Source organism: Canis lupus, chromosome 14 (assembly GCF_003254725.2).
Source record: "Canis lupus dingo isolate Sandy chromosome 14, ASM325472v2, whole genome shotgun sequence".
In the NCBI taxonomy this organism is placed as follows: Eukaryota; Metazoa; Chordata; class Mammalia; order Carnivora; family Canidae; genus Canis; species Canis lupus.
This window is the reverse complement of record NC_064256.1, coordinates 41342981-41355899: the sequence shown is the minus strand read 5'-3', so window position 1 is coordinate 41355899 and position 12919 is coordinate 41342981. Positions and strand designations below refer to the sequence as shown.

The following is a 12919-nucleotide window of genomic DNA, read 5'->3' as shown; positions in this document are numbered from 1 at the left end:
GGGGGGGTGGCCCCCGTGCACGCAAAGTTGGGGAGGAGGTGCACAAGGCCTGCGGCTTTTCTACCGGATACTCCCTCCCCCCGGAAACATCTCTACTGCAAAGGAGCAGCGGGATGCGGTGGTCGGGAGAAAAACGTGTCCTCGGCTCCTTGGCGCGTCTTGCCCCTCTAAGAACTTCGCGAAAAGTTTAAGCGGTTGCGTGGAGAAATCTGCCGCCAGAGGAAGGCTCCGCCGCGGGGTCCCGGGAGCTGCCGCCGCGCCGCCGCGGCAAAAGCGGGAGCTGTCATTTGGGGGCAGCGGCGGGGGGTGGGGGTGGGGGGGTAACGATGCCAGCGAGAACCGGCCGGAGGCAGGAGACGGCTGCAGGAGTGAGAGCGCACCGAGCCGCGCCGCCCTCGAGCTCTCTGCGCCTGCAGCGACAGCCAAGTGCCCCTCGAGGGCCCCGTCCCCTCCCCGGGCGCGCGCGCCCACCAGCTGCGGCGGGCAGCCCTGCGGGAGAGGTGGCAGCAGCAGGCTCGGCACCGGGAGGGAGCGAGCCCCCCGCCCGCCCCCGAGGTGACCCCGGCGTCCTCGCCGCGCCCGCTGGAAGTTTGCAAACTTTCTCCGGGGGTTCCGCCGCAACACCGGGAAGTTGGGGACGCGGGGGGAGGTTCCTGGCTCGCCGTCTCCGCTGCCGCCGCCGCTGCCGCCGCTTGGCCGCACCTCTGGAGGGGTCCGCACCTGGCCAGGTCTCTGGAGGCAAACACACACCCCCGATTCATGACTGTTCCCCGCGTCGGGGAAACACACGCGCGCTCCCACACACGCACCACGCCGGGGAGGACACGGCGCTCGCTCCACGTTAGCATCCCTCCAGTCGCACGGCGCGGCGGCCACCGAGACGCGCTCCGGCACGGACACGGCGTGGGGGTCTCTGGAGTGGCCTCGGGACACAGCAGAATTCCACAGTCCACCAGCATTTAGGGCCGGACTTCCCTCTGGTCCGCCAAAGTGTTTACAAACACAGATCACCCTCCAAAAAAAAAAAAAAAAAATGCATCGCATCTTCCCTACTCCTTGCCCTGTGACCTGCCCACTGGACCAAGTAATCTCGCGGCTGCTGCCGAGAACCAACCCCTGCAAATCAAGTACGCTCCCGAGATGGCTCCCGCGGCAAGTGCAACAAAAGTAGCTAAATGCAAAAGCCCCAGAAGTGGCCGAGCCGTATTTTTAGGAACTTACCAAACAAGTGTGGAGAAGGCAAGAGCGGAGCCCGGGTGAAGGGACCACGTTGGACTGAGCAAAGATTACAATACATTCTATTTAGAGTGCATTACATCACCCCCCCGGTGACGTCACGTGGGATTCCTGAACTTCTAAATCATTGCGGTCCGCGGGGGAGGGAGAGAAGGAGGGGCGGGGCCGGCGCGCTGAGGGGGCGGACTCCGCCCCGGCCCCGCCCCGCCCCGCCCCGCCCCCGCCCCAAGAGCGGACCCTGATGCACCCGCCGGGGAGCGGCGGCCGCGGCGGCGACCGCGCAAGCAACAGCTTGCAGAGCCCAGCGCCGTGTGACACGGCTCCCTGACATTAGTGGTGTGAGTCAGCTTGGAAACAATCCTCACGGTTTCAGACAGGACCACGGAGGAGGCACGGACACGGGCTCTCCTACGAGCAAGGCCTGCTTGCGTTGGAAAGATGTGGGGATGAGGACAGGGGGTAGTGGGCTAAGAGGGTGCTAAAGGGTGCAGAGACTTTCTGCAAGCAGAAATGCAAGACGCTCCCCCCTTCCCCCACCAGCAGATGTCCAGCTCCTTTTCGCCTGCGACAGTCGTGACCTCATTAGAGTGTTCCCTGAATCCTGCCTTGCCAGAACGTTCGGCACCCCTTTTCACCGTCCCCTACCCCACCTCACCTCCAAGGGAGTAACTTCTTTACTGTGCACCCTCACATGGAATACACAGCCCCCACCTTTTCCAAGACCCCAGCTTCGTGCGTCTGAGAAGCTGGAGGGGAGTTTCTCCAGGAGGCGAAAGGTGAATCACAGCTAGAGCCAAGTGATGAGCCTGATTTAGACTCAGCGTCAGAGCCGGAAGGGCCCTTGGCGATCACTTCCAGAGCCTCCTCTGTAACTCGCCCAAGCTCACAGGCTGGCAAGTGGCAGAGCCAGAGCCAAAATGCAGGATCCGGGAGCCTGGTCTGCAGTATCTTCCTGACAGCTCCGTGAGAGAAGGAGCCTGGCGTTTTCAGCATCGGCCAGACACACCAGCCCTATCCCCAGTTTAATTTCCATTCGGATTTCCCCTTGTGAGTAGGACTCAAAGGGAAGGCATAGGCTAAATACCAGCCTATCCTAGATGACCACTGTCATTCTTGCAGCGTCTCACCCTTCACGAAGCAATCGCACCCATGTGAACACCCTTGATTCTCACAACCACCTAGCACAGGAAGGAGAAGTAGGGCAGGTGTAATTACTATCCCCATTTTACAGATGAATTAAGGCAGATTCCAGGAGGCTAGGGAGCTGGCCTGAAGTCACTTGAGCAAGTGGTGGCACTGGGACCACCCCAACCAGTTTTCAACCCCAGATCACAACTAAGCTCTTTCTAGAAGCAGAGGTGAATATTCCATGCTCATGGGTTATTCGGGAGTTAGAATCTCTGCTACCGCTGTTGTTGGCTGGGAGTCAGTTTTGCTTAGGAACAGTTTAGCCCCTATTAACAAACAATAATCATTCCTGACATTTATGTAATATCTAACATGTATGTAGCACCTCTTATCCCAATGCATCATAACCATGACTGTGCAGTTTGCCAGAGAATCATGACTGGACTGGCTAGAAATTGTAATGCTTTGCCCCAATCATCACATACTATGCTTCTGAGCTGTTTTTGACATACTAAATGGAAGAGTTTTGAATCTCCTTTCTGTTTTTAAGTGTCTAAGCAACTCCCTGCCCTTAAATGTTCCTTGAGACCATAGGGACTGGCTACTCTTTGTTTCTTGCAGCCTTATTCAGAGCTCATCACTGAGTTTTCCATTTGTTCTCTTCCACATGTAGCTCTGCAGGAACTCCAAAAGAAGGGCTCCAGTCCTAACTTGAAATCTTAACCAATAAAACTTTAAATATGACAGCTCAATTACCTGGGCTTAGAGAAGGAAGCAATAGGCTACTGAGGAACAGTCTTTTTGCCTGCGTTGCCACTCAATAATGAGGATAGCCTTTTCCACCTAAAGCCAAAGTCTACCTCCTTCTTTAGCAAAGAAGTGTGAGCCACACAGGGAGCAAATTTGAGACAGAAAAGGGATACAGCTTGACATCAGAATTCAGTCAGAGAGCTAGTCTTTTTCCCAGTTGACAAGCGTGGGCCAAAGGAAAAAAAAATGAAGAATTGAATCAGCAAAGATGTAGTGATAAAATATTTAAAACCCTGTAAGTAGTTAATCAACATATAAATTTAAAACATTTAATTCTCAGCATTCTCTAAATAGAAGCATACATATATATATGAGTTTTCATCCAAGTAGCTCATCAATTTCTAATACTATCCAAATCATTTGTTGATCTTTAAAAATGATTGCTGAACTTTTGTTTGACGTGCTGCTACTAGGTAAACAATGCCCCTGTCTGAGCCATGACTGACATAGGAATATACAGGGAACTTTTCCAATGACTTCCCCAATACCCTGATAATCGTTAGGCTAATTATGGAGTGTCAGTAGGTAGAGAATTTCTCTTAATATCAGCAATATTGTTCATGGTGCTGACTCCTCTCTCCTCTGCTGAACTGACAGAAATTGCATTCAAAATGTTTCCATCCATTGTATTACAGGGTATATATATATATATATATATATATATATATATTTCCTGTTCTCTGTTACCAACTAAGTCACACACAAAAACTAAACTTTCTAAATGTAAACTGAAGAAGAGAAGTGGCGTTTATAAGTTTGGACTCTAATCTCAGGGTGCTGGAGTTCGAATCATGACTTTGCTACTTGAGATTTAACTAACTGCTGGGTCTCACTTTCTTCATCTATGTAATATGGTGATGATCATAGTAACTCAAATGAATTAAGAATTGTGCTGAGAAAAAAGAAAAAAGGATTATGCGAGGGATGCCTGGGTGGCTCAGCGGTTGAATGTCTGCCTTCGTCTCAGGGCATGATCCCAGGATCTGGGATCAAGTCCCATATCAGGCTCCCTGCATGGAGCCTGCTTCTCCCTCTGCCTGTGTCTCTGTCTCTCTCATGAATGAATAAATAAATCTTAAAAAAAAAAAAAGAATTGTGCTGGGCACAGGATAATAACTATGTAAATACTTGCCCTCATTTTTATTATTAAAAGCAATGTGGCTAATGCCATGACAGTAGAGCATTCAGTGATTTTAGCAAACTTGGCCAAATAAATGAAAAGAGAACCTGTTTCCCCATACTTCACCCAGCCCCCACACTAACCCTTGCATGCACCATCTATACCAAATAGACTCTCATCTGTCAAAGCATGCCCAGAGAACCCTCATGTTTGTAGACTCAAATTCTTGCATGGCTCGAACTCACCCAGTCTCTTCCAGGATCCCTCAGATCTGAAGTGCCATGGAGGCTGCAGTTCCCAGAAGAAGCCATGGAAGAGCATCTCTAGGGGTAGTACTTCAGCTGGTGGTGGCCATAACCTGGGGCATTTACCCCAGGAATGTCATCTCACCCACTAGGAGTCCATCCATTATGGCCTCATGGACATGTGGGGAGGGGCACCCTGATAACAGGTAAACAAGGTAAACTGACTAGGGTACCATCCACCCAAGGACCTCCTTCCCAATCCCACCTCCCTCTCTAGGGGAGGGACGTAGGCACAAGCCCACTGGTAAGGCACCACACTGATTGGACCTATAAGGAGCTGACTGGCACCTATGCTGGCCAGGGAGAATAGATGAGACCCCTTGCTAGACAAAGGGTTAACCCTTTAGTTGCTGGATCAGAGAGCAGTCCAAGGGAGAAGCCTGGGCAGCTGGGCCAGTGGGACAGGATAGAGCCCAGAACAATGGTTACCTACTACCCACTATGGAAGAATTTTAATATTTTGGTAAATCTATAGCCTTACTAGTGCTTACCTCCTGAATATTAGGCCTGAATAGAACCATTCCAAGGGTCTTCAGATGAGGAAAAATCCTGTAGCTTTGTGCTTTGCATTTAGACATTTCTCCAGCATTCAACAAAGGGTGGCCAGTCTTCCCAGAGCTAGGGATTAAAAAAAAGAAAAAGATCTCCTTCTCAGTTTCTAGACTGCCACAGAAATTATCAAACTTAGCAGTAATAAGCATTTGGGCAACTTGTTAAAGGGAGTTTTTTGGATGAGATTTCCCCTGGGGTTTCAGTTCAAAGATCTGGCACTGGGCTCAGGATCCTGCATTTGTAATTCTGCTGCAAGTGCCTGGGGACCCCACTCTGAGTGACACTGATTTAGTGAATTCATAGATGGGCAGTGACCCAGGAGAAAGCTGGGGAGGGAACAGCAGAGTCAGCTGCCTGCAACACTAAAAAATATATATATGACCCCAGGCTTGTATACTTGAGATGAATCCTATAGCTGCTTCCCAGAAGGACACACACACACTCCTAGAGAAGGCTTCGCCTGGTCCCTTCTACAAACACTACTCAGAGGGACCTTTCCCATTAATTTTTTCATTCAAAGCTTTTTTTAACTGAGTTGACAGTGGTAGTGGAAAGGATGCTAGGTTTGTGGTTAACACCTTAGCTGAGCTTCACTGGAAAGTTTCTGTCTTTTCTAAGATGAATCTTCACCAGGTTTCTTCATTAACTTCTTTATTTTTAAAGTAGGCACCACACCCAGCATGGAGCCCAATGAGGGCTTGAACTCACAACCCTGAGATCAAGACCTGAGCTGATATCAAGAGTCAGATGCTTAACCAACTGAGCCACCCGAGTGCCCCTTCATTATTTTATGTGAAGGGGTAAAGATTTTCAAACAAATGGAATTGCAAAATGTATCCAGAGGCAGCAACATCCACAACATGATGGCTAGCTAACACCAGGTATTTTACTATGTGCCATGCCTTGGGCTAAGACCTTTATGTGTATTCTTTCAGATATTTTAATAAATAACCCTATGAGTGGCTGGAAGTATTCCTATTTAAGCTGAGAAAATAATTTTACTTATTCTTTTATCTAAATGTTAATTAACATACAGTGCAATATTGGTTTCTGGAGTAGAATTCAGTGATTCATCACTTACATACAACACCCAGTGCCCTCCTTAATGTCCATCACTCATCTAGCCCATCCCCCACCCACTTCTCCAGCAACCTTCAGTTTGTTCTGTTATTAAGAGTCTCTTATGGCTTGTTTCCCTCTCTCCTTTTCTTCTTTTCCCCTTTCCCATATGTTCATCTGTTTTCTTTCTACAACTCCACATATGAGTGAAATCATATGGTATTGTCTTTCTCTGACTCACTTATTTCACTTAGCATAATAATCTCTAGCTTCATCCATGTTGCTCCAAGTGACAGGATTTAACTTTTTGATGACTGAGTAATATTCTCTTGTGTCTATATATATGCTACAGAGAAGACAGTTTTAGAGCAGTGAGTAACTTGCCCAGGATTGCACATCTGGGGTGTAGCCAAGCTGTGAGAGAGACCCAGAACACTCGTACCAGTGCCAGCACCTGCCAGAGCTTGGTGGGACCTGGAGCACGCATGAGATCAGAGATTTGGCAGGTGTGCCCATTGTTCACTCCTAGCTCGTCTGCATGTAGTGCTACTGAGGCTGCATAGGTGTTCAGTGAGAGCCAAAATGAGTGTGAAATAAGCCCGCTTCATCTATGGCTGAGTGGCCTGAGAGACGTGGACAGTGACAGCCCTGAGAGTACCTGCTTCCCTTTCAAACCAGAACCTTCTTGGAACCCAGAAAAAAAAGGATATGCCATTCAAAGAAACATAAATGAATAAGGAACCCTGTCTTACTCAGGTTACATCGCTGCACTGGCCAACCAGTCACATACACTAAAATGATGACATCAGGGTAAAGGGAAAGATAGGGCAGCCCTCGCTTGCTTTTCCATTCAGTCTTTCCTTACTCATGAGTAAACAGAAGGCAGAGTTTGGGCAGGATATATTCATGTCAAGAACTGAAATAAAGGGGCACCTGGGTGGCTCAGTTGGTTAAGTGGCTGCTATTGGCTCAGGTCATGATTCCAGGGTCTTAGGATGAAGCCCCTCATCGAGCTCCCTGCTGTATGGGCAGCCTGCTACTCCCTCTCCAATGCTTGTGCTCTCCCACTCTCTCTCTCTCTCTCTCTCTCTCAAATAAATAAAATCTTCAAAAAAGGGAGTGGCCACCTGGGTGGCGCAGTGGCTGAGCATTTGCCTTTGGTTCAGGTCATGATCCTGGGGTCCTAGGATCAAGTCCTGCATCAGGCTCCCTGTAGGGAGCCTGCTTCCCCCTCTACCTGTGTCTCTGCCTCTCTCTGTGTGTCTCTCATGAATAATTAAGTGAGGTCTTTAGAAAAAAAAAAAAAAGAACTGAAATAAAAGACAGTTGAGTTCATTTTGTGCAGTGTTTCTACTGCTCTGGTTAAGAACACAATACACATATACACAGGAGCCACAAAATATAAATTGTGTGAGTTCTGTGATTCCATATACAAGTTCACCTATATTTGCGTTTATAACTGGCATTGCACAACATAAAGATTAATGGTAAGATGAATGCTAACAACTTAATATTTAAATTTTGTGTTACTTAGAATGACACATTAAATAGCAAATTGAAAACACCGTAAGTCAAGAGATAGCTATGAAAGCAAGGAAAAACTTTTCTATTTAATATCTGGTTTTGGTGGGGAGGGGCACATGAGCAGGGAGAGAGGGAGAAGGGAAAGAGACAGAGAATCTCAAGCAGACTGAATGCTCAGTGCAGAGCCTGATGCAGGGCCTCATCTCAGGACCCTTAGATCTGTGACCTGAGCCACAATCAAGAGCCAGATTCTCAACCAACTGAGCCACCCAGGTGCCCCTCTATTTAATATCTTTACTGACATGTTCCCCCTGTCTTTTGAACAAGGGACTTTGCACTTTTTGTTAGCACTGGGTCCAAGAATTATGTAGCCAGCTTCAACTACAGACAAATGATTGAAGATATCTGTCATGCCTTCAGGTCCATGCTCACTATGCTAAGAGCAGGCAAGCAGAGCAGGAGATTTAGTGGCCTCAGCTTTGTCATTTCCTGTGTTGTGACCACGGCCACTTTTTAAACCTCTCTGAAGTTCAGATTCTTCACCTGTAAAATGGAGCTAATGACACCTCCCAGGATATTACAAAGATTGAATGAGTTAATATGTGTAAAATACTTAAAACAATGCCTGGTACACAATAATTACTGAAAACAAAATTTTCAGTAGAAGGCTGTTATGCCTTCTAAGATTTGGGGGAGAATTTAATAAAATGATCTGTTTCAAATGCCTAGCACTATTTAGCATTTAGAATGTGCTCTGTAAATGTTGCATAAAATTGCATGGAAGCTATAATACTTAAGCTCTATGGATGAGAATGGAGGAAGCAATCCAATTAGCCTCAAATTAAAGACCTTACTATAAGCCACTTGTATTTGAAGGAGAAGGGACAGTTACATTAACAAATCTGCTCTGAGCGTGTGGGCAACAGAGCAATGCTATACAAGCTGATGTTCTAGTTGAAATGATCACCTTCTAGTCCTGACCTACAAATGCATTTTATGCCAGCAGTTGTGTAATTATATTAATTCTTGTGTGGTTTGGATTTGCTATAATAATACCTTAAAATCTCAACAGGTAGAGCTTGAAAATGCCATGCTCTTGCATTGGAAGTGAGGGTAAATATCAACTCTGAAATGTTGTTTAACAACAGGACAGTCTGGTCACCTGACTCAAGCTTGGGGAACCTCACCTGGAAGGTGATCGGTTGCTGATGGCTTGGAATATTCCTATAGGGAATTACTGTATTCACCACCTTATAAAAATTAATGCCTTCTTTTGAACCTGGCTGAAAATCAAAAGCTTTGCCTACCCCAAAGAGTATTAGAGTGTTAACATCCCTATAAAAGTTACACTTATCTTAATGTGTTCCTTTTTTTTTTTTGAGAGGCTTGATTAAATAAAAAACTACTTTTTTTCCTGCCTTGAGATTAAGTGAAAGAGATTGACACCTGCTCTAAATAATGACCCAGAATAAGAGTGCTGTGTCAGCACACTCCAAAAATTTTAGTCATTTCCTTAAGATCAATGGTAAGTGGAAAGTAACGGTTTTACAATAATTAGGAGTGTTTTATATATACGGAAGGTTCATTTAGACTAAAGCGTTATTGATATCACATAAATTAGTATTGAGCGTCACCTCGCCTGAACTGATATTTCACATACCACCTCTTTTTATATCATCATTAACCACATGTTTAACTCATGTACTGCTGACGTGGAAGGTTATACTCATCTCTTTCGGGGCATTCATAAGTACCTTATTTAAATGATTCTTGAGAATTTCAGTAGCTTTTAAACCTAATTGATCAGCAATTCCTCCTCATTCTTACATGAAATGGAGTATTTAAAACCTGGAAAGTTACTCTCAGCCTCATTTGAATCATGAAAATTATCCACTGATAAAGTCAGAAAATATAAAGCTTCCCTCTCCCCACTGTCCTCCTCCCCCATCCTGATTTTAACATATTCTGTCTATAGCTCTCACAACAGTGCCCTTACATGACCCTTAAAGAGAGTGCAGTACAAACAGTACACTGGGACATTGTGCTGTTTAGAAAAACCATCTATTTTCAGGACTGCCATGGCTACTTAATGCTCTGCCAAAGTCTGAGAAGGAAAGAACCCCCTTATTTGTGTGTATCACCTCTGGTTCAAGCCCATTATATATTTTATCTCATTTAATCCTGGCAACTCTGAGTAGAAGATGTTATTACTCCTATTTTGTTGATGGGACTTCTGAAGCTCAGAGAGGCTAAGTAATTTGACCAAGGTCACACAGCTAATCAATAAGGCAGCTGGGTTTCAAACCTCATTCTGACCCCAGAATCATCTCCACTGTGCATCACATCCTGCTGCAGCAGCCTTTATTTCAAAACACTACATCTCTCCTTTTAACCCTCCTGCATAACATTTTATCATTCTGTTGAGCAACCCATCTGTGTGTGTGTGTGTGTGTGTGTGTGTGTGTGTACATATATATAGGCAAAGGTTGGAAACTGCTGTGCTTCTCAGTGATCATTTTCTTGGGAGACGTATCCATTCACAGATTGAGTCCTGTGTTTGTGGAGGAGAGTAGAAGACTTTTGTGATCATGGGCATGGGACTCTACATAGCAAGATCTTGGCTATGATAGGTAATCCAGGTATATCATGACCCTGCTTGTGTTGGGGCGACTGTGGTCTAGAGAGCCAGCAGCTTGCCACAGCACTTATCATGAGAGTATAATGAACAGAGTTTTTACCTTAACCCCAGTGACAAGACATATCAGTAAAGGCAGAAAGGTTGCCATTGCTGGTATGGGGGCTGGAGGGATATTCAAAACATTGACTGAATTTGCCAGAAGACAGATGCAGACACTTAAGGTTGCTGGAACACTATTTTTTTCTTTCATTGCAATAGTCACTCATCCATGTTCCTTTATGGACTCAGATTTGGAGGACTCTACATAAAAATAAAAGGTTTAAATTAGGGTAACACCTTGAGAAATACAAGGGCTTACTCTTCTTCTCCATAGCCAGTGAGACCCCTTATGGTTCTCTCTTTTACTTTTTTTTTTAAGATTTTATTTATTTATCTATCTATTTATTTAGAGAGAGAGAGAGAGCACACACATGCAAAGGCAGGGGGGTGGGGAAGGGAAAGAGGGAGAGAAAATCTCAAGCAGACTCCATACACTGAGCACAAAGTCCAAGGCAGAACTTGATTTCATGACCCTGAGATCATGACCTGAGCTAAAATCAAGCATCGGACGCCTAACTGACTGAACTATGCAGGTGACCCTCTCTTTCTTTCTTTCTTTCTTTATTCCACATTTTATTTATTTACTCATGAGAGACACACAGAGAGAGGCAGAGACATAGGCAGAGGGGGAAGCAGGCTCCCTACAGGGAGCCTGATGCAGAACTCAATCCAGGACCCCAGGATCATGACCTGAGCCAAAGGTAGATGCTCAACAACTGAGCCACTTGGGTGCCCCTCCCTTACTGTAATTTGGCATCATCTTTTTTTATGGTTATAAAAGATTCCACTATTTAGCTTTAATCAATTCACTAGAATGGATATTTGTATAGTTTCCAATTTGTTGCTATTGTAATCAGTACTATAATAGATGCCTCTCCGTGTACTTGTACATACATATGTGATGACTCTTCATAGAAATGGCACTGTAGCATCACAGATTATGCACGTCTTAACTGTTGTTACATACTGCTTGAGAGCCTTTTACCAACTGACTGTCCAAACTGCAATGAGAAGAATGCCTCCTGTCCCCACATCCTTGTCAACAAGGTATAGGTTTAAAGAGCTAAAAGTTTTGCATGAGATATCAAAAAGATGAAAGTCTATCTTATAAGCAAAACTGAAACTGGTGGTTTCTACAGAGAATTCTACAAAGGGAGGACTATACAACAAATGTAAGAGATTTTAACCACAGAATTAACATTCATAAATCATTGGAACAATAGCTAATCCCTTGATGATTTTGAATTAGTGTGTAAGTCTGTCCCATACATTTCATTCAATTAGGATGACTCTGTGAAGCTCGTATCATTATTATCATCCTCTTACATTCTGTAGCTGAAGGAACATAATGACAGAGAGATACAGTCATTTGCTTGTATGGCTGTTAAGAAGTGGAACTAGAATTCTTATCTTCATTTTTCTTTTATTGTGGTAAATATACAGAACATAAAATTTACCTTTTTAGCCATTTTTAATTAACAATTTGGAGGCATGAAATACTTTCATACTATTGTGTAATGATCACCACTATGTATTTCCAGAATGCTTTCATCATCCCTGTACCCACTAAACAGTAACTCCTCATTTCCTCTCTCCCTGGAACTGAGACTTGAGCTCACAAAACCTGAGGTTAAAGCCCAAGACTTCAATACCAGGATCTACTGCTTTGAATGGTTCCACCACTTTCTCCTTTATTGTGCATCTGAATTAAACTCTGGTTTTAGTGTTTTCTTTTCATGAGGAGGGCTTTGTGTGGTAGAGGAATAGCAGCCATAGAATACTTCCAGAATAATGGAGGCTTTGTGGCAAAGGTGGGATCATCAGGGCAAAAGCCTTGGCATTGCTGACTTACCATTACTGAATGTGCCTGTAGTAGTTCTAACTGTTAAACATGAAGGCCAAGGTTTTACATTAAGCTGATGAATCCATTTTTTAATCAAAGGAAGAACAGTTTTTATTCTGATTCACTAATCCAAATAGACTGACCAAGGGGCAGCTGTGGCATGTATGGATCTCCTCAATGAAAATCCTCAATATCCCACAGTCTGGAAGAAGAGGGAGATGCTGTCCTCCAGGTGCTGGCTCCAACCCAAAAGACCCAGACAGATGAGATCCCTACGTCTCCTTATCTTTTTATGTTGATCCCACCCTATCCTAAATTTTGCTTTCCCAAATAGAGCCTTCTGGAATACAGCTGCCATCACTCATTCAGTTGTCAAGGGGTGAATGGCTGCCTTTTTGGAAGAATACCACTCTGTAAATCAGCCACCAGGTGCTGTTTATCCCACTGATGGATGTCACACATCCACACATATGGGACCTGAACCAGAGCTATGGATTTTTTTTTCCAATCCACATATTGGATTTTTTCTTTGTATTTTAAACTTTTTAAACTGCTGTTTTAGAACAAATTCTTCTTGAGAAATCAGTTTCCACATATCATTTAGC

At 45.0% G+C, this 12919-nt stretch overlaps 1 protein-coding gene across 5 annotated transcripts in view; it reads right to left on the bottom strand.

The window, feature by feature from the left end:
* Positions 1 to 12919, bottom strand: part of CREB5 (cAMP responsive element binding protein 5) — a 494465-nt gene that overhangs the window by 404921 nt on the left and 76625 nt on the right. For 2 of the 5 annotated variants that reach the window (XM_025464480.3, XM_049093755.1), the window contains exon 1: positions 1222 to 1328. Coding sequence is in view for 2 of the 5 variants with exons in the window: in XM_025464478.3 (XP_025320263.1) it covers positions 5091 to 5177 (87 nt within the window). In the remaining 3 variants the exon portion in view is untranslated. Of the gene's footprint in view, positions 1 to 1221; positions 1329 to 4539; positions 4736 to 5090; positions 5218 to 12919 lie in introns of those variants that run through there. The other 3 variants (XM_049093753.1, XM_025464478.3, XM_025464479.3) reach the window with 3 other exon arrangements.